The following is a 21,993-nucleotide window of genomic DNA, read 5'->3' on the forward strand; positions in this document are numbered from 1 at the left end:
AATTTTCCAGACATTACAAACTTATTATCATATCATTTCAGTTTATATCACCCATCCCTGTGCTTGTATGAGAACCTTAATATAAAATGTTTTTTACTGCATGAGGTTACGAGAGATAATGTAACTCATGGGCTTTTTCAGGCCTTGTTAATAAATCAGTTTTCCTTGAATTCCTTTAGCAGGTATGCAGTTTTTGCTATAATTACATATTGACTAGCTTAGCAGTACAAATCATCCATAACTGGCTTTCCAAATAAAGCCATGTTTTATTGAATATGGGACTCATATTGCGTTATGTCCCTTCTCTAGCCTTTACAAGATTAACTTGTTTTATGAAGTGCGTGTGTAAAAATGTCAAAGCCCTATTGCGTACAGAGAACACTTGTAGTCATAGCAGGTCAAGCAAAGTAAAACGAAGCGCTGCTTGCCCTGAGCTTGTGAAGTGTGTGGATGTGTCAGGAAACGGCAGCAGTTCGCGTGTAAAGCAGCCCAGCGGCAGAGTCTATAAAAGCTAGGAGTGCGCAGCCCACCTGGAGAGCGGCCCAGCATGACTGACGAGAAAGTCAAGGACATGTGAATTAGTCCAAGACTCACAGGGAGAGCAGCTATACTGAGAAATACACTGGAGTGGTACCTTGTCAACACATGCAAATTGATGAGGCCATGTGTCTCTCTCTCCAGGAAAACTGGAAGAAGTAAGTTAGGCCATAAAATGTTAAATATTTATTTAACTTGTTTGTCAATGAACATTTTGCTGCTGTCAGAGGAAAACCTTGTATCTCCATTTTTGTTGTCGTGCAGTTGTTCACATAATTTGTAAATACCTGTTGCCCTTTACATTGTGTGTAAATTCCATGAATGTACCAACAAAAACGGCCAAAATAACTTGGAAAAAATGTCTGGTTCCATTGACTTACATCAAAAGTAAAGTAGGTTTTTTTTTCCTTTACCTGTAAAGTTAACGTTTTGGAAATACGATGTTTTCTTCTGGAAACAGTGATTTGCAACCCATTCTCAGTGTGGTTTTCTAGACATGGTTAACTAGCTGGGGTTTGAGGCACAGAAAGCCAAAATTAAACTTGTTCCATTGTGTTTGTAGCCTCCTAACTCTGCTAATACTAGCCCACTCCTCAAGTCTTTTTGTAGATTATACAAACTCATGTCCACGTGTTTGAAAGAGCAAAGTCGAGTGACGTTGTTGGAGTGACGGACAGATGAAATCAAATTTGCTTTATAGTGTTTTTCTCTATAGCCTGTTGGGTTAGGCTAATGCAAGTGTAGCATTAATTAGGTTCCACTCACCACAGTACAGGCTTGGTTCTAGCTAACTGAAGCTCAACACTCGTTTAGAGGATACAGCATAAAGAAGTTGGTGTTGGAGTGACAGCCAGCATCAGACATATTCTGTAGCATCAAGCCTGTTAGCTGTTGCTGAGCCAATCCAGAGATGTTATAAAAGAGGAAATAGGTTAATTGAAATATGAATGAAAAAGCTTGTGATGCTCAACATGGGGAAACGTCCTGCCATTCAATAAATTTCAAAGAGATAGAAGCTTGTTTGTATGAGTGGAAATGATTGCATTACCGAGATGGCCATCAAGTGGACAGACATTGCTTTAATGACTTTGGCCACTCTTGTGTGTAGTTTTCTGAAGTACCTCCTAGTTCTGTTTTAGCCACATAGCAGATGGAAAAAGAAACCATAACCACTTTCACAACTATGCAGAACAGCCTGGGGAACCATTTGGCTCTAATGTGGAAAAGAGGCCTTTGTGTCAGAGGGGTATTCTAGGCTGTCTATCTGCGAAGTGTTCTGTGTAATATTAGCATATATGGCTGAGGCATGTGCAGTCACTATGCTACCTAACTAGCTAACATTAATCCCTCAGAGAAACAGGTTGGTCTGATTTTGAATCAGTGTTGATTGGACTTTATAGGCCATCATCTTTACAGGTATCAACCTCTTTAATAGCAAAGCTTAAATTCACAGCCTCCAAACTGTATATACTGATTGATACCCTTTAAGTAGATTGCTACCATTATAATGAATAACAACAATAGCAGTTAATTCAGTTTTGATATTCTTTACTGTGGTACATTCCTATGACAACAATGCTAATTACTTCATACATATTGAGAATTTAGTATAGGAGCATAAATGTAGCCTAGAATGTTAGAATGTTTATCTGTTTATTGGATTATTGTAAATAGTGTAATATTTAAGTTTATTATTAATTACAGTTCAATTTTATTTGAAAGATTTGAAAGTTAATGTGTTATCATTTACAAGTTAAGGTATTTCAGCAACATATAAAAATGTATATATGTATGTTGTTTAAAGATAGATATATAGAAAAGAATGGTTGCCTCTTGATAGCTCTGCACCTGTGGGCAATTAGACCCTCACATGTGAGAGAGGCTGTGGGAGGGGCTAAGAGTGCAGGAGCGAAACAGGAGAAGAAAAGATGGAGGAGTAAAGCCAAACAGTTTTTTGACCTCACTTTAGCTCCCTTTTTGGTTAACTTTGGAAGGGAACACTTCTGTATCAACTTTCCAAGCAGTAAACTGTTCAACTTTTAATCAAGTAGTTCTGCGGAATTTTTGTCGTATTTCTTTTTTTAGTGGACTTAAACCAATGGGAGAGTGTTACAGCGTCAAGCTAAGGCTCATTTCTACATAGAACCTACAGTTATTTTTTTTTCCTAACATTTACAATTGAATGCAAAAGTTTGGGTTCCTCTGGTCAGATTACATGTTTTGTTAAAGTGAAAATAAGTACATATTCTCTACAGATGACACAGTTCTGTACACTTTTTTAAAACACAAATATGGTTCATTTAGTACTGGAAAAAGATAAACCATAAAATGTGGCTTGTAAAAATGTTACAGCACATCTTGTATTTTATTGAAAAGAATGCATAGCAAATACATAGAAACTATGCACTAAAATTAGCAGGAAAAGTCTTATTTTAAAGCTGCACTATGTAGATTTTTGATATCTGGAGACCTCTCTGGTGGAAGTGTGTAATTGCACACAACATGCAGGAGAACGTCATTTGTGCTTTGCACCCCTTCCTAAGTGGATGAAGCTCATAATTGTGATGATTCAACAAGAACGTTGTCAAAACATCTTAATCAGTATAATGTTGATTTTGCATCGAGACCTAAACATCAAGATGGACCTTTTTTAGCCTATGTGTGATTTTAAAAGCCTATTTATACCAAGTCTATATAAGAATATAAGAATGCGAAGGTTAATAAAAAAGACGGAGGGCTGAAGCTGAAAAAACTACTCTATAGCAACTGTCTGTAGCGTTTTATCCAGGTTTATCCAGGTGCGTTCTAGTCTGTTCATGCCCACAAAGAGCTCTAACTATTTGCTTCCCTCACTGATGAACGCTGCTTTTAAAAAGCTTCAAACAGAATGATGTGTGTGCTGCTTAGTGCAGTCCTTAAAAGAAAAATGAAGAACTAATCATTGACGTTTCTCAAGGAATCCATTTATTTTTCCTTTTTTGTCTTCTGTGCACCAGATTTGGTGTGAAGGTCACGCTATGTTAAAAATCACTTCTTTTTTGTCTGAATAAATTGTACTTGGTGCGAATGGGTTTAATTTGTAAAGACATGACAAAAATTCCTGACCTGAGACCTCTGACCACTCTTTTCAGGCTTTACAAAGCGAATTAATCTTTTTTCTCCCGACACAGTAAAACTACTTCTAACAGGTTTCTTGGGAAGTATTACAAATTAACAAAACGTGCCATTTGACCAGGTGTGTTCAAACTTTTGCATGGGACTGTACACAGCTGAACAGTCACTCAGGATTAGATGAGATCTTGCAATGAGAACAATCAGTCTCTGATGATGTAGCATCGCTGCAAAGTGAGATTGAGGGGTAAATATATCTTTGCCAATGCATTTTTAAACAAGTTACACTCCCCACTTGGCAGCTTTGTTTTTTTTTTTTTTTCCTACAAGGGACACAGAAACTAAACTAAACTAAATCAGCACGCCTACGCTCCCAACCCACCATCCACAATCTGATTAGATGACTTTTTAGGCTAGGAAGCCTAATAAAACAGAAAGTGAGAAACAGATCAGAGCACAATAGGATTATTGGTGTTAAAATAGGCCAGAGTATTTGGGGAGAACTGCATATGAAGATCTTCCACGTGTCAGACTCACATAGTAATATACCTCCCAGGGAGTTTTATATGTGGATCATTCGGTTGAATTGTTTCAAATTTAGAGCTGAAAACATTGTGGACTTTTAACTGATTTGGACTTTGGACTAAAGTATTTATTTTTTTTTTATGTGGGACTGAAGTTTGAACTACCTCGTCAAAATGGTCCATATATGGGACAATTGTATCGTTTGACACCTTTTTTTGGTACACATTTCAGCCATATAGGCTAGCAAAACTTATAACACTGACCACTGGGCAGACAGTCTATTTTTCTACTTATGCAGCACAAAGATAGCTAAGTAATAATAGCCCAAACATTCACAGTCAGCTTCACCCAAGAGCAACCAATTTCAGCCCCACCCCTGAGGTCAACAGAGGGCTGTGATTGGACAGCCCTTACATTTCAGTGAGGCACGAGCCCTGCACACTCTTGATAGAAAAGTCTATGGGCTCATATGAAGAAATGATATGCTCTGTAAGACAGTGCTTAGTTTTGCTGTGTTTAAGTACCACACAATGAAATACAGTGTAGCTGCACATATGGCTTTTTATGGGTGTATTACATTCACATCTGACTTTGGCATATAATTCTTAATAAGCAACTCCTGCTAGTTGTTTTTCAGTAAATGAGATAGAGCAACATATATAAGAACAATGTGATGAGGACTGCTTTCTCTGCTTTCTCATCAATACAGAAAAGTAATGTCATTTTTGCATCTCATGTTTTTTTCACTGTTATTATTGCTTGAGGGTCTGGCATGAAATGTGCTCCATAAAAATAATACTAAATAAATACAAACAACATAAAAATGCAGACTCTGCATCCTGCAGACAGTAAAGATTCAGCTGCTGGCTATAATTTAGAAAATGTTTTGTTCACCATAAATGCTAAAACAAAGGTCATAAATTGCAACAAACTGAAAACTTTTGCTGGACAAAATGGTCTGAAATGGGTTTCACACTGACATGGGATATAGTGGGTCATTTCTTTTCTGGAAGCAGGGTGAATTAGTCCAAGCAGGGTGGTCACACACCAACTGTGAGTGGGTTATTTGGGTTATTTGTCTTGCCTTATTTAGTTCACAACAAAACTAAAGTGAGCAAAACATGAGTAGGCAAATCATAAAACATGCAATGTCCTATATTGCAATACACCTCCTTATCCTATTCTTCTGAAATTAACGGTATTTACTGGGAGTTTGTCCCCGTTTGCTGCAGTAACAGCCTCTACTCTTCTGGGAAGGCTTTACTCTACATGTTGGGACATTGCTGTGAGGATTTGATTGCATTCAGGCACCATCACATTAGTTAGGTCAGGTACGGATGTTGGATGATTGATTCTGGGTCACTCCAACTCATCCTAAAGGCATAGGATGGAGCTGCATCACTCCAGAGAACACCGTTTCACTGCTCGACAGCCCAGTGCTGGAGGGTGTATAGCGGAAGCTTGGCATTGTGCATGGTGGCCTTAGGCTCATTACAGTTTACATTTACATTTATGGTATTTGGCAGATGCTCTTATCCAGAGCGACTTACAACTTGATTATTGTTACACAGGTAGGCAAAGGTGGTGTTAGGAGTCTTGCCCAAGGACCCTTATTGGTATAGTGCAGGATGTCTGCCCAGGTGGGGATTGAACCCCAGTCTACAGCATAGAAGGCAGAGATGTTACCCACTACACTAACCAACCACTGTTCTATTGGTCAGTGATTTTCTATGGCGATTATACAAGCTGTTAGTGCGCAACTAAACACTCGTGTCAGCAGTGGGCGACCTTTAATAGCAGAATTCACTAATTCGAAGAGACATCTCAGTACTTTTGGACATGCAGTGTAATCCACACTAGAACTTTCCTCCAGACACAGGATTGCTTGTTCTCTGAGTTTGGTATGTTTGGTCAAGTGTGAAAGCTGTTTTCAAGCCTGGGAGCAGTCCCAGAATCGATATCTGGTCCTCCTGAAATTGGTGGTCTGGGGTTCGCTTCCAGCAAACTCTGGTGCATGTGGGGTTGCACGATTGGTTCATTTTGTGGTGTAACTGCTTTAACTTATTGCATTGCTTGATGGGAGGAAGAGGACTGCTGTGGACAGAAAGTGCTGTTCTTCGCTCCCTGAGTGGTTGTATCTAAGGAAAATAATAAAAAGCAGCAAAGGGATGAAGCTAAAGCAGTGAGGTCCAAAATTCTGAGACCAGCAGCAACTTCTTTGTTTGATTTCTTCTTGTTTTTATCAATTGCCTTTTCTCAGTAAGGGCCTCTTGACAGCTACATGTCCTTTCAGACCCATAGCACTGTGGATGTTTTCAGATCTGAAGCAGCTTGATTTCTCTGCTCTCTTAAAGATGAAAGCTTTAAGTGCTGTTTATATCAGTGGTGTCAAACTCACCCACTAAAAAGGCCTTGGACCAGCTGTATTTTTATTTCATTTTGCCATGATCTGAATGGAACGTTATTTGTACAAAATATGCAAAGGAACTGCAAAGGAAAATAGACATGAAACACATTCAAAAATAATACTAAATGATAAAAAATGTTTGAGGTAGTATTTTTAAAACTGCCTATTTGCTTGAACTAGACACCAGGCATCTTTTGTTTTTGTATAATTGCTGGCCCATAGATTGTTTTTGGGGGGAATGGGGTCAGAATGTACACTATGTTGCAGTGCATGCTGGGCCTGTAGTGCATCTCAGGGTAAAACAGGCTAATAATAATAGAAAATTAAAATAATTTCACAAGCCAAATAGGATTGTGCCACGGGCCTGACTTGGCCTGCGGGCCTTGTAGTTGGCACATGGGGTTTATATGATGGGGCAGCTTTGGCAGTCTTGCACAGTTGTTAGATGTCCCATTTTCTCTGGATGGAGTTTTCTCTTTTGGAAAATTATTTGCCTTTGAATTTCCCCCTTTTTTATGCAAGTGGATTATCTCCTCAGAAATACCTCCTGAGAATACATTTAAATAAATAAATAAAAACCACAGCTCCTGGAAATCCAATAAAACAGCTGCTCACAAAACAAAATAACATTATTTATGGATTAACAGGCAGAAATAGATGCTTCTGTGCCAAAGGATTAACAAGTCATTCGATTTTTTTTGCCCCGTGGTATAGCAGAAATTAATGTCACAACCTCTTGACCACTTTAGGATAAATATTTCTGTACACACTTTCATTCACGTCTCAATAGTTAGCCCCGCTAAATGTCAGCAAGTGTGAGGGGGCATTTGGAGCTGTGACTGATGTTAATTATACAGCAGTAGGAGATTGGAAGTGGTGTTTGCGCTGATGGCTGAACTAAGCTAAAGGTTCACTGGCTCTGACTCACACTGCCATCACCTTTGCTTTGTCATTAGCATAAAATCCATACTGCTCTGCCCTATGATGGCAATGTCCCTGACATGAAATCAGTAACAGGCCCTACACTCACACATATTATGTGTCATGGGAGACATGCGGCCTTATCTGTATATGCTGCTCCGGTGAATATTCAGCTGGGCCTCTTACTGCACTGGCTCCTTTTCAAAGTAAGCCGAACTGCTTGGTGTCTCGAAGATAAATAAATTAAAGATTTAAGCCAGTAATCTAGTCTACATATGGTAAAGAATGGGCTGGCTTAAATGTGTGATACAACTTTAAGATACTTACATCAAGATCAATCATTGCTCGCAGACTTAACCTCAATTATTTAGCATCTCCTTAGAAACCGTGCATGCATTATTCACACGCGTGGAATCTAATTTTAGATTTCCATCTGGGGACGGCATGGCGGGGGAGGACGGGTATACAGAGCAGTTTGTGTGTGCGTGTGAGCACCCTTCATCACACACCCAGTACAAGCTGTATTTACAGTCTGTAAACTGGGTTTACATTCATACGACACAATAGGAAGGCGATAGCATCGGGTAATCCGAGGAGCTTTCGTCTCATGCCATAATTCTCCCTTGCTGTACACACAAACACATTCGGATGCACGGCCTACTCAGTTTGCATATGACTGACTTGTAGGCCTGAGCCATCAAAATGAAAGCTAGCACAATCCTGTCATTTCTTTGTAATGGTATGCATTTGAGATATTTAACAAGCCATGGGCCTCCCAGCGGGCTTAAAGTATTATTACACTTCTATAACCTAAGAAGAGCTCCATTAGTGTGCATTGTCCTTGTAGCTTCTGAATAATAAACCTTTGTAAGCAATAAGCCTGGTTCATTTAGAATAAGTGACAGTTGAACATCTGTGAACATTTACTGCTTCAATACACTGGCTAGCAATATGAGCCTATATGCAATATGAGGGAGAAGAAGTCTAGCTGTTCACTCACGACACAACCAGAGACTTATTAATAGCTATTGAGCTATTTTCATTGAAGAAAAGATGGAGGCCATGGAGTTCTACTGAACTGCTAAAACTACTGAAACTATGCTTCATTACAGGGGTTTTGAACTCACTTTAGGTAATGGCCCACATTACTCTTAGTCTAATGTGAAGGGGGGCCAGACCAAAAATCAGTTCAGTAGGCCAATGACACCGAACTGGAGAATGTCCAGTCCACTCTTAATACCCATAATGCCTCAAAATGTCCATAATGTGTTATAAACAATGAAATGTGACCATAGTTGCCGAATGATGAGCAAGATTGAGTAACATTAGTGTTCGAAAATCACTTACTTGAATCATAAATATTGTTCTTTATTATGGTGTTTCACATAGTACTCCTGATTTCCAGTATAGAGAATAATAATTAGCGAGCAAATGTCTTATTAAAAAAATGATTAAAAGAAAACAGCAAAAAGTTCTGGGCTCTGGGTTTGACAGTCCATTGTTCTGAGGAGCCTGATTTTCTCCTACATCACAAAGATGAAAAAACTTTGTGTATTGTTTATTTGATGGGGATGTTTTTGGAGGTCTATCAGGCCTTGTATTGAATTCTGAAGAAAGAAAAGGCATATTCTGGCTGACCTGCGTTATATTTTATGTAAGAAATCCATACCCATTCAAGTTTTCCTCAAATTATTGTAATTATAAGTAATTATCAACAATTATGAATATTGAATGATCAAATTAAGAAATATATGGTCTTAATGAAAAGTTTGGATGGACTATGTTTTTCAGTTTTCTTAAGTACATTTTGATCTCAAGGCTTCTGCTTTCGCTGTTGTTTCTACGACAAACTCAAATATGCGTCATACTGATATGTTGACGCCTGTGTATGAATTAATGTTCAAAACACAAATGCAATTTTACATAATATTTTCTGAGACCTGCAGTTTTCGTTTAGGACTTTAGTGAAACTTAGAGATGGAAAAATAATCACAAGCATTATATCATTCTAATTACTATGGGTTTCTCATTAAAAGGTAATTAGTGGAGCCAATAAGATGAAGAAGGGTGGAGCTCTAAATAGCGCTATTTGGTAGAAGGCTAATAGATCTGGTAGAAGACGAATAAGAAGACTAATATTTGTGATTTGAGCCAAACTCTTGTCTTGATTACTATTTTAAAATGTTGCAAATAATTCAAAGAAAGAAAAAGAGAAACCCGTTCTGTGAGTAGCCGTTTCCAAACTTTTACCTAAGCTTGCCACACAACACCAATAATTCCTAATGTTTTGCCAACATCTGTGACATAATTGAACTGAAAGCTGGTCTGAATAAGGGCGTCAACAAAATGCGTACATGTGAATGCATTGTGTGTTGTGACTGTGTTGTCTAGAACTGCTGTCTCATGCCCTGTGCTAACTGGAAGTGTCTGCGTGAGCGGGCAGTGTGGCCACTCTCAGCTCAGCTGGAGCCAGTATAATCCTGCGTCCTTCACATCGAGGCGTGTTTCTATGCAAACGATGTTGTGTGTGAAGACGGATTGCGTGCATATGAGCTCACAGCTGCTAATGGTGCTGCTGCCCGAGAGCCAGAGAGAGGAGGCGGCACATTATTTTGTGTAAATGAGGGCGAGACCTTGAGGTATTCCAGGAATCTTAAATACGTGCTTCCTCCGATTTACTGCCACCCTGTGTTTATCTAACAGCCGAGCTGGAAATGGACTCCCAAATTGTTTGCCATATGTGTAGTTAATTGAGGCGCTCAAATGATAAGAATTGGAGATACAGCCGTGTAGCTCAGACATGTGCCGGAGTGTCCCCAGATGAGAGGGAATATGTAAATGTCCCAGCCACAGCAGTGATCTCAGAAAGGCACCTTCAGATTAGGAGCATCACCACAGTGTGTGTGCTTAATGCATAGCTGTGCTGTATTTTTTGGATTGTTCTAAATCTGTATTGGCAGGAAGGACGGATGTTCGCCTCCTTAACCAGCGCTAACAGTGCTAACACACACACTTAAGGCTTACACACACACTCCTATACTGTATCTGTCAATTCAATTCAGGCACCACAAATTACTCCACTTCTCTGAAATCACTGGTGTAGCACACAAGGCCACAGCTCCAAGATTAAGAGGCCTGGCAGGAAAAAACAGTGCACTTTTCTTGAGTTTTTATTTGTTCCTGTCTGGAGTGAGCCACAGACTTGTTTAGATGGATTTGCAGTGTTTACAATCCCTCCTTTTTCATAAGCTGCCTCATTCACATTTTCTTATGTGCCGTCAAAAGCCACTACGCGTCTACCGCAGCCTACGACTGCATAATATGGACAATATTGTGGCGTCAACAATGAAGAAGAATCATAGGACGCCAATATTTAAGCTGAAGTAAAGGCCATTGAAAAACAGCTGGAATAGCGGGGAAGGTCACTTCTAGCCATAGTTTCTCTCTATGGTAGACACACAAAGTCACAGTCAACAAAGAAACACATTTTAAACCAACAACAGCATAAACAACAACAGCAGCAGCAGCAACAGATCGACTAAAGCCCCTTCTAAAACATGGGTGGAATGGCACACCATAATATAAATATTGCTATTGTGTTGTTACATAACCCCTTTTCATTATGCATTGCAGTTAGGGATGCACAATCACAATTGGCCAAGATCAGAATTGGCAGTTCTCCAATTTGTTGACAGATCTTTGTTGCAATTTTACAATGGAAATAATGTGAGGTAGGGAAGGGAACTTCTGCCAGAAAGACTCAGGGAGGCCAGACTGAGTGAGGACAACGAATTTTACCAGTTGAAAGATAACAGTCCAGTAGAAATTCGAGTCTTTGACATAGGCCCCGTCCTTGGTCCAGGTGGGTTGGAACGTTGAGAATCTTGCTGATCCTGCCAGATAAAGTCAGCAGGAGCAGAGCCTACACCTGGACAACCAGACAGGGACCCAAGCAGTGGTGGGGGAGGAGGAAGGAGGGGAATGTCAAAAAGTGGGCACCTGAAAGCAACAGAATAGGTACGTAAGTCGAGTCTTTTTAAAGACAGGTGTTGGCCCGTGATTGGACAGGACCAATGAGTGAATGACATAGCATTAGAATCTTCCTGGCAGAACTTTCGCTAAAGCTTCTGTTCATGTTGTTCATGTTCATGTTTGAATGCTGCTGCTCTATTTGTACCAAAATATCATAGCATACTTTGGTATGACTCACTGTGCTAAGTAACAGTCCCCACTTATTTTTGATGTAGCACTTAGAATCATATTATTTAAATAGGGACCTAATTTCAAATTGACCAATTTAAAATGCCAGTTGGGCCCATTAAACGCAAATAATGTTGTTTATGTTGCCAATTGAGCTAATAAAAAGTACTGGACGTATGCTGGTGTTAATCAATTGTTCATTTAGCCCACACAGTGTGAGCTTTGAGTTAAAATATAAGGCTAATAAAAATTGGTCATTGGCTAATTTGGCTATAAAGAATTCAGAAATGGAACTGGCCATAAAAGTTGATGATCGGTGCATCCCTGTTTGTAATATTGTAGCGTTGCTGAGCCTGATTCTAAACTCTCATGATCGCAGAGGCTGATTTATCATGCTCAGTTGGTCAGCACTGATGAGAGTCAACCAAAGCCAGTGGTGTGGCACACACTGCGTAAACTATGGGTCAGCTACAGTCGGCCTGGTTTGTCAGGGCTCTGTGTAGAGTGTTGCTAATTTGTGTACCCTTGAGCGCCTGCAGCTGGATGTTCTTTTTTTTTTTTTCTTCTGTTACATTTGTTCCTTTGTTTTGCTATAAATGTTTGCTGTTAAAAATGTAGTCTGGCACCATTGTTTTGTACCTCCAGTTATTGGAAGTTTAGCAGCTTTCATTCACCATGCTGGCTTCCCTAGCTTCTCTGGACATTTGGACCCAGAACTTTGATTGTGTCTGATGTCCAGCACTCAGTAGTGGTCAAATCAGTGGAAGCTTTTGTGGTCCAGTAATAATCAGTTTTCAGTTACCTCAGATGAAAGCACTGAACTTGGTTGGTCTGAAGTCCACCTTACCCCAAGACTGAGTCCAAATATGCTAGAGACTGAGATGAGACGGAGACTACTACTTTATGGTCTCAAGACTGGTATCAAGGCCAAGACCAGACTGGACTACAACACCAGATGCTGCCGTGACTGGTGGAAGTGCGGTGACTTGTGTGCAGCTGCAGTTAGCCATGAAGCTAACACTGCAATTAGCAAGTCGGCTAACTCATCTAAAACACACAGTGAAATCACACAAAAAAGATAATAATCTCCTGACTTTGTATCAGGCAGTATGTCTTTTATATGTTTATTATGTTAGACAGACTGCCTGACTGCACTGTGCTTAGACATGGGTTAAATTAGCATTTCCTTCGCTAGTGCAATGAAGGGCCAAAGCATTAGCTTCATCTCTTTTACTGGTCAGTGCTTTTCTTGGCGGTTATACAGGCTTAGACCTTAAAGATCTTAACATAGCTGAATTCACTAATTAGTGTCTTGGTATGTCTGGACATACAGGGAATTTGCCAATTACCTAAATGAGTAAAGGTTTAGTCTTATTGTATAATGGCTGTGTTTCTGTGTTAGTGGGCTGCAGTCTCCTTGTGAGCAGCACTTTTGGAGACAGAATGGAGCTGCACCTCCTTGTCCTGGTTACTCTGAACACCCATTTCCTCCAGCGCTGCCTCAGTTTGATGTAAAGCTCTGGCTGCACTGCCACCTGTTTCCTCCACGAAAAAAACAGCTCCCCTCCCTCCGCCTTTGATCTCTTTATTCTGTCCCGTTTTCATCACCGTCTCCCTGATCCCCAAACACCTCACCATATAGAAACACTAATACTTTTCATCTCTGATGAAAGCATGAGAACAGTTTCCTTTGATGGTTTATGTGATTTTCATAAAAGTTTTTTACTGCTTTAGTGCAAATGTTTGTCAATAGCTTTCTTTATAACCACTGAACAGGTGCAGTTCTAACAGACAATTTTGTGTGTGCTTGTTTATTTGTTTTCTAGCTTGCTGGGTTCATCTACGCGTGTTATGTGGTGAAACTAATTTCAGAAGAGGAAGACAGCTGTAAGTATGCATTTAGAGCTGAATATTTTTCAGTCTTGTTTTATGCCACAGTTTAAAAGTACGGAATTTCTGTTTTCATTCATTTGAAATTTATTGAAGATGCCAAGAGTCATAGACCCCCCTTTATTTATTTATTTTCCAGTCAAAATGGCCATTCGGGATAGATTATTCGTTTTTCAGCTCCAGCATAAAACTCTACAGGGATATTTTTTACACACCTACAAAGTTCAGGCTTAGAGACTTAGAAGTCGATCTTTCTTTTTTTCAGTAAAAGCTTCTTTACAGCTACACACCTGTGGCAGTTTTGATAGGAAATTAAATGAATGATGTTCCCAAACTTGAAAGATTGAGTAAAATATGAAGTGAAACACCACATACACACTAGTGAATGTACACACACACACACACACACATACACACACACTAGGGGGCAGTGAGTACCTATTGCCCAGAGCAGTGGGCAGCCCTATCAACGGCGCCCGCGAGCAATTGGCGGGTTAGGTGTCTTGCTCAAGGACACCTCAGTCATGGACTGTCGGCACTGGGGATTGAAGCGGCAACCTTCCAGTCACAGGGCCAGATCCCTAACCTCCAGCCCACGACTGCCCCCATGTGCAAATCATTTAAATGCTATACTTCACTGAAAATAGTTAACATATCAAATGTTGAAACTATAAAATTTTATTGTTTTTTTTTTAAATATATGCCCATTTTAAATTTGATGCTAACAGGTTCCAAAAAAATTGGGACAGCGGTAACAAAAGGTTGGTAAAGTAATGCTAAAAAAAAAAGCTGGTGATTAATTGGCAACAGGTCAGTAACAGTCGTTCAGAAAAGTTTCTCAACCTAAATAGTAAAGAACTTTTTACAATACATAATATCATAAAAGATAGAGAATCTGGAGTAATCTCTGTATGCATGGGACAAGGCCAAAAAACAGTATTTGCTGGCTGTAATCTTTGGGCCTTCAGGCAGCACTGCATTAAAAACAGACATGATTCTGTAGTGGAAATCACTGTATGGGCTCAGAAAAGCTTCTGAGAAACACTGTCTGTGTGCTGCATCCACAATTGCAAGTTAAAAAGCAAAGAAGAAATCATATATGTAAACAGGATCCAGAGACCTCGCTGCTTTCTCTGGGCCAGAGCTCATTTAAAATGGACTGAGGGGAAGTGTCCTGTGGTCCAACAAATCAGTATTTAAATTTCTTTTTGAAAATCACGTACACTGTGCCCTCTGGGCTAAAGACCACTCAGCTTGTTATCAGTGCACAGCTCAAAAGCCAGTACTCATGATGGTATAGGGGGGGCATTAGTGCACATGGCATGGGTGATGTGCACATCTGTGAAGGCACCATTAATGCTGATATATACATGTTTTGGCAATATATGTTGCCATCCAGATGACGTCTTTTTCAGGGAAGGCCTTGATTATTTCATGCCAGACCACATTCCACATGTATTCCAACAGCATGGCTCCATAGTAAAGGAGTTCAGGTGGTAAACTAGCTTTCCTGCAGTCCAGATGTGTTACGCATTAAACATTGAAAAATATAGAAAAGGAGACCACGAACTGTTGAGCAGCTGTAACCCTGTATCAAACAAGAACAGGAAAGGATTTCACTTTCAAAGCTACAGTAATTGGTCTCCTCAGTTCCGAAACGCTTACAGTGTTGTTAAAAGAAGAGGTGATGGAACACAATAGTAAACATGGCCCCGTCCCAACTTTTTTGAAACATGTTGTTAGCATGAAATTCAAAATGGGTGTATATTTTTCAAAAATATAATAAAATTTCCCAGTTTCAAAATTTGAAATGTTGTCTTTGTAGTACTTTCCTTTAAAAATATGGTTAACATTATTTGCATATCATTGCATTCTATTTTTATTTACATTCTGCACAGCATCCCAACTTTTGGAAATAGGATTGTACATTATAGTTATTGTTGAATAAAATAGTAGCAGTTACTAATATAAGTGAGACTACAAACTTTTGAACTGATGGGCATTTTTATATGTGGTTTCTTTATTATTTATTTCTCATATCTATATTTAAACAGACTGATTAGAGACTGTTCAGTGAAATGGGGTAAAGTCAGAATGTGCTGACATTGGTATCACAAATGTTGATTTTTTTGCCTATGTATTGTAAGTCTTCATGTGTTCACCCAGGTAGGGAAAGCAGTTGTAAATGTGTACACCTGCAAACAGGCTAAAATTGCAGTGTATGCCTCGCTTGATTATGTTGAGTCATAATATTTAAAGTGACCAACTACTGTCATTCAATGCCAGCTTGAGTCATGTGTTCATTATCGTGCAACACTACACTTATGTCACATGGTATAAGGTGGTATCGGCGCATATTTCATGAGTATGTCTATGTACATGAGCAACATCTTGGACAGGTACCCGATACCAATATCAGTAATAATGCATCTCCTCATCAGTGTATGCCAAACCTAAAAATAGGGTGCTAATACAGAATTGTAATCATCTAATCCATAATAGCTATTCTTTTTTCCTATTTATGAGCAAATAATATATCAACAGCCGATATATCGCACACCCCTATAAATGAGCCATCGTATATTGAGCAGAGAAGTATATACACTGCTCAAAAAAATAAAGGGAACACTCAAATAACACATCCTAGATCTGAATGAATGAAATATTCTCATTGAATACTTTGTTCTGTACAAAGTTGAATGTGCTGACAACAAAATCACAAAAATCTTCAATGGAAATCAAATTTATTAATCAATGGAGGCCTGGATTTGGAGTCACACACAAAATTAAAGTGGAACAACACACGACAGGCTGATCCAACTTTGATGTGATGTCCTTAAAACAAGTCAAAATGAGGCTCAGTATTGTGTGTGGCCTCCACGTGCCTGTATGACCTCCCACAAGGGGTCTGAGGATCTCATCTCGGTACCTAGTGGCAGTCAGGCTACCTCTGGCGAGCACATGGAGGGCTGTGCGGCCCTCCAAAGAAATGCCACCCCACACCATTACTGACCCACTGCCAAACCGGTCATGCTGAAGGATGTTACAGGCAGCAGATCACTCTCCACGGCGTCTCCAGACTCTGTCACGTCTGTCACGTGCTCAGTGTGAACCTGCTATCATCTGTGAAGAGCACAGGGCGCCAGTGGCGAATTTGCCAATCCTGGTGTTCTCTGGCAAATGCTAAGCATCCTGCACGGTATTGGGCTGTGAGCACAACCCCCCATCTGTGGACGTCGGGCACTCATACCATCCTCATGGAGTCGGTTTCTAACCGTTTGTGCAGACACATGCACATTTGTGGCCTGCTGGAGGTCATTTTGCAGGGCTATGGCAGTGCTCCTCCTGTTCCTCCTTGCACAAAGGTGGAGGTAGCGGTCCTGCTGCTGGGTTGTTGCCCTCCTACGGCCTCCTCCACGTCTCCTGGTGTACTGGCCTGTCTCCTGGTAGCGCCTCCAGGCTCTGGACACTACGCTGACAGACACAGCAAACCTTCTTGCCACAGCTCGCATTGATGTGCCATCCTGGATGAGCTGCACCACCTGAGCCACTTGTGTGGGTTGTAGAGTCCGTCTCATGCTACCACGAGTGTGAAAGCACCACCAGCATTCAAAAGTGACCAAAACATCAGCCAGAAAGCAGAAAGGTACTGAGAAGTGGTCTGTGGTCCCCACCTGCAGAACCACTCCTTTATTGAGTGTGTCTTGCTAATTGCCAATAATTTCCACCTGTTGTCTGTTCCATTTGCATAACAGCAGTGAAATTGATTGTCAGTCACTCTTGCTTCCTAAGTGAACAGTTTGATTTCACAGAAGTTTGATTTACTTGGTTATATTGTGTTGTTTAAGTGTTCCCTTTATTTTTTTGAGCAGTGTATTTACTCTAATAATGAACCATCAGCATAGACGTTTCTCTTAGCGCCACATCTTTAGCCTAGTTTCAATGGGCCAGCAAACATTTGGATTTAGATGTTGCAGGATTTAAAAGATTGCTTTTATTGATCTCAAACCCCCAGGTTGTGGCCGTGTGCTTTAAAGCAAGTGTGGGAAATGGCCCCATTTGTTATATTCAGACACCAGGGCCAGCGCCGCCGCAATCACCATCCCTTTAAGAGACATGAATTATTCTCTTTAGTTCCTGTTCCATTTCGACAAGATTAGAAAGCAAAATAATTAGGACAGAGGTTTGTTTTGTGTTGCTCTGGTTTATAATTAATGTTTATTGCTTTGAGACATTTACAAGTTTTGTTTTGTTTTTATCGCTGTTGTTACTGGGATTTTGTGTTGGAGTTTGCTGGCTGGCAACACAAGCCTGTCAGATCAATAGCGCTTTTCACTGTACAGTTCCGATTATTTCTGTTCTTGTGTTTCACTCATCACCAGGCAACAGAGAGAGGGAGCGAGAGAGAGAGAGAGAGAGAGAGAGAAGGAGAGAGAGAATATATGTGTATGTGCGAGGCTGTCAGTCTGTCATTGTGCGGGTAATTCACACGTGTTGTTGACCGCTCCAGTTGGCTGACCACACTAGCCTCTTTGTGTACTCTCAGTGCATTTTCACTGCATTACCCTGTTTCATAATCAGAATCATTAAGCTTCACTCTGCGTGTAATTAGGCGCAACCTTATTTAGAGTGCCAGTCTCTCACTACGCTGAGCGACTTCACTCTGCATTAGGATCAAGAGCGCAGCCCCTGCAGTCAACAATATCCATTGTGCCATGAGAGAAAGAGTCAGAGTACATGAGGATGGTGAATGCATCGTGGTGCATGTGCATCAAGGCTAGAGATTTTCCATTCCACACTGTACACACAGGAGCTAAACCGGTAATAGCCCGTTTGTGGGCTTTATTTTCATAGACAAACTGTTTCAGGCCTAAACATTATTTAACATCCTACTTTTATTTACTTTTATTATTATCATTAATAGTAGTAATAGTAGCAGCAGTATTACTTATTTATTGTTCATTTTTTTCTTATTGTTGCTGATTTTTCTTTTATTTGCTTTACTTTTTACCTGTATTTATTGTATTTTTATTTATTTTTATTGTCTCTTTTGTCTGTAAAGCTCCTTGAGTTGCATTATTACTATGAAAAGTGCTACATTATTATTATTTATTTTATTTTTTTTGCAACAAGCAGTTGTACTTTTAATGGGTACATATTGATGGTGCGATAGTAGAGGTGGAAATTTAAAGATTTGTGGTATGCTGATCAATGCAATCTTACATAATATGCAGATTATTTGTCCAAAAGAGAAAAAAAAAGCTTCATCTGTTGATGTTTACAGTTGGGTCATCTGATTTCAGTCTATTTAATGAAGCAAAACAGACATTTGAAGAAGACAAATCAGCATTAAAAAAAAAAAAAACAGTTCATAATCTTGTGAATTTTGGTAATCTGTTAGTCTAACGACAGGCTTAATGCACGTTCAAATATGAATCTTTCAATAGATGTTAGTATGTGTGGCGATACTATTTTTCAACCTCAAAAATGCAGATATTGCACCTTATCAACTGATATATAGATTGACCGTTATACACTACATGGCCAAAAATATGTGCACATCTGACCATCACACCTACATGAGCTGGTTGGATGTCCTATTCCAAAACCATCAGCATTATTAAGGAGTTGTCCCACCTTTACAGCTATATATATTTTGGAGCATGTCTGTGAGTATTTGTGCTCACAGAATGAGATTGGATATGTATTTTTTTCCCCTATGATTATAGATATACACTTGATATTGATATTAGAAAATATTTTTGAATATCAGCATTCCTATAAAATAAGTAGAGGCAAAAGAAATCTGATACTAGAGATCAGACCAGATCTGATATACCCAAATCTGCTGATGTCAAATATTGCTGAAATGATCCCGAAATATTTCCACAGATACAGTTCACAAATCTGCTTCTACAGATCCTTAATGAAAAGCATGAAACAGTCCTGCAAAAGAAGAGCAGTATGTTTGCTGCTGTCCAAAAAAGACATGTATCTCCATAAATTTTTATTTTTCTGCATCATTTGAGCACAGCAGTGGCTCTAACATTGTTTCAAAAAGTTTATGATGAATGGACCAAAAGAAAGGCTTCAAAATTATATGGAAAAAAACTCATTAGATTGACATTAAAGGTAAAAAAAAAAGTTTTTGCCTGCTCCAATAAAGTTGCCGTTTTTGGGAAACTTATATTCTTCTGGCACAGTGACGATGTATTCTATAAAATTCAGTTACTCTCGGATGTAAATAGTGTCATTCTTGTACAAACCCTCTGTAATCCAATCAGTAGGCATTATGCTGACTGCTGAATAATACCATGACTGTCGTCATCGGTGATGAGGAGAAACTGGTAAATTTGTGTAATTGAAAATCTCTTCTCAATCAGTGCTTGTTTGTGCAGAGAGAGCGCAAAGTGCTGGTGGTGTGATGCACATGGCTGCAGGCCGATTATATCTGTCAAGGGGATATCAGCAGGTTTCATTTCCTACATGAGGCATAGCGGGGGGCTTTTGGTAATTTGGCCCTCTGCACTGAAATAATATTGTCAGAGAGGCTCGGTATTCTCCAGTGAATGCGAATGATATTGATGGTTTGATCCCCGAGGCATGCGGACACACTAATCTCGCAGCCATATTGGCCATTACGGCTCTAATTAATATAGTACATGAAGCACCTCTACAGAGGTAATGAACAGCTCAAACCAATCAACACGCTCACTGCGTAATTACTGCTACTATCAAGGGTAATGTCCCGGGGTCCGTTTAAAGAAAGGACGGTGTTTAAAGTGATTCTGCCTCCAAGACCTGAAAAAAAGTAAGAGAAACAGAACGGTGCATGGTGTGTGGGTGTCAGAAACACAGGAAATGGCTATCAGCTTGTTTGAAGTGCAGGAAACACTCTTTGCATTCATAATAAGAGAATTAGGTTACATGCCTCCTTGGGGAATAGGCAATCAAGTTTTGTGGTAGCATGGAAGTAGAATCGCACAGTGATTAGCATTAACACTGTGTGCAGTTTACAAATGCCTCTGTCAGAGAGTGGCTTTGTGCGAACTGAGGCCAAAACAGTCCGATCTTATGGTCTCTATTTCTAGCCTCTGTTTTTAACATGCCTTCACAAACTTCAGCCCAAGGCTACAAGTGGCCACTTGCAGAACAAGGAGAGAAGGAGATTCTTCAGTCGCTCTCAGCTTGGCCAGCTTCAGCCAGCAAGTTAAGGAGCTCTTTGTAATGTATAACATTTATGGAGATGTCTGAGCGTAATATGTGTCAACTTAGGGAGTATCTGTTTTGTCTGGTAGGAGCTCAATGTTTAGACTAAGAGCTGCTTTTTTTTTGTTAGCTTTTAGAAGAGGGTTGACGCACAGAGCCCATTTTGAACATAGCAAATCAAAAAGTATAGTGAAATATTAAAGAATTCCTGCTTAATTACTCAAAAAATACAAAATCCAAAAAAGCTGGGACACTCTGCAGAATGTAAATAAAAATAAAATCCATATTTTTAAAGGGAAGTACTACAAATACAACATATCAAATGTTGAAACAGTTTTTTTGAAACATATTTGCCCATTTTGAATTTGATGCCAACAACATGTTTCAAAAAAGTTGGGACAGGGGCATGTTTACCGCTGTGTTTCATCACCTCTTCTATTAACGACATTCTATAAGCGTTTGGGAACTGTACTGTGCTGTAGATGATGAAATCCCCAAGTTATTTGATGGTGAGAAACGTTATTCTTGAATTGTTCCACTATTTGATTGTGCAGTCTTCCACAGAGTGGTGAACCTTTCCTCATCCTTATTTCTGAAAATCTTAGCCTCTCTGGGATGTTTTTTATACTCAAATCATGTTCATGAGCTGTTGCCAATCAACCACCAGGTGTTATTTTAGCATTACATGATTTTACCAGCCTTTTGTTGCCCTTGTCCCAACTTTTTTTAGAATGTGTTATTGGCATCAAATTCAAAATGTTGAAATTTGAAATGTCTTTGTACTATTTTCAATTAAACAGAGGGTTTAAATGATCTGCACTTCATTGCATTTTGGTTTTATTTACATTATTTTGCACAGCATGCCAACTTTTTTGAAAATGGGGTTGTAAATGGTAATGAGTCATTCAGAGAGGTTTGTCCCATTCTAGAGAAACTGAGTCAGAATTGTTCATAGTAGTGTGAAATGGAACCAGACATCTAAAGACTTTGATGTCTTCTGAAGCTGTAATGGCAAATGATTGCATTACAGTGGTTATAGACATTGCCTCATGTCTGAGACAATAGTGTGCAATAGGTTTTGGCCTAAAACAGATTTCTAAAATCCTTTCCTGGTGGAGACGTACATCCAGGGCATTTTACCACAATTTTAGCATTGAAACATTACATATAAACGTAGCAGCAACCTGGTTTCT

At 39.6% G+C, this 21,993-nt stretch overlaps 1 protein-coding gene across 2 annotated transcripts in view; it reads left to right on the forward strand.

Moving 5' to 3' along the window:
• Positions 1 to 21,993, forward strand: part of nkain2 (sodium/potassium transporting ATPase interacting 2) — a 267,619-nt gene that overhangs the window by 231,290 nt on the left and 14,336 nt on the right. For both annotated transcript variants that reach the window (XM_017683579.2, XM_017683577.2), the window contains exon 5: positions 13,528 to 13,588. In XM_017683579.2, coding sequence (XP_017539068.1) covers positions 13,528 to 13,588 — 61 coding nt within the window. The remainder of the gene's footprint in view (positions 1 to 13,527; positions 13,589 to 21,993) is intronic.

Source organism: Pygocentrus nattereri, chromosome 4 (genome assembly GCF_015220715.1).
Source record: "Pygocentrus nattereri isolate fPygNat1 chromosome 4, fPygNat1.pri, whole genome shotgun sequence".
Lineage (NCBI taxonomy): Eukaryota > Metazoa > Chordata > Actinopteri > Characiformes > Serrasalmidae > Pygocentrus > Pygocentrus nattereri.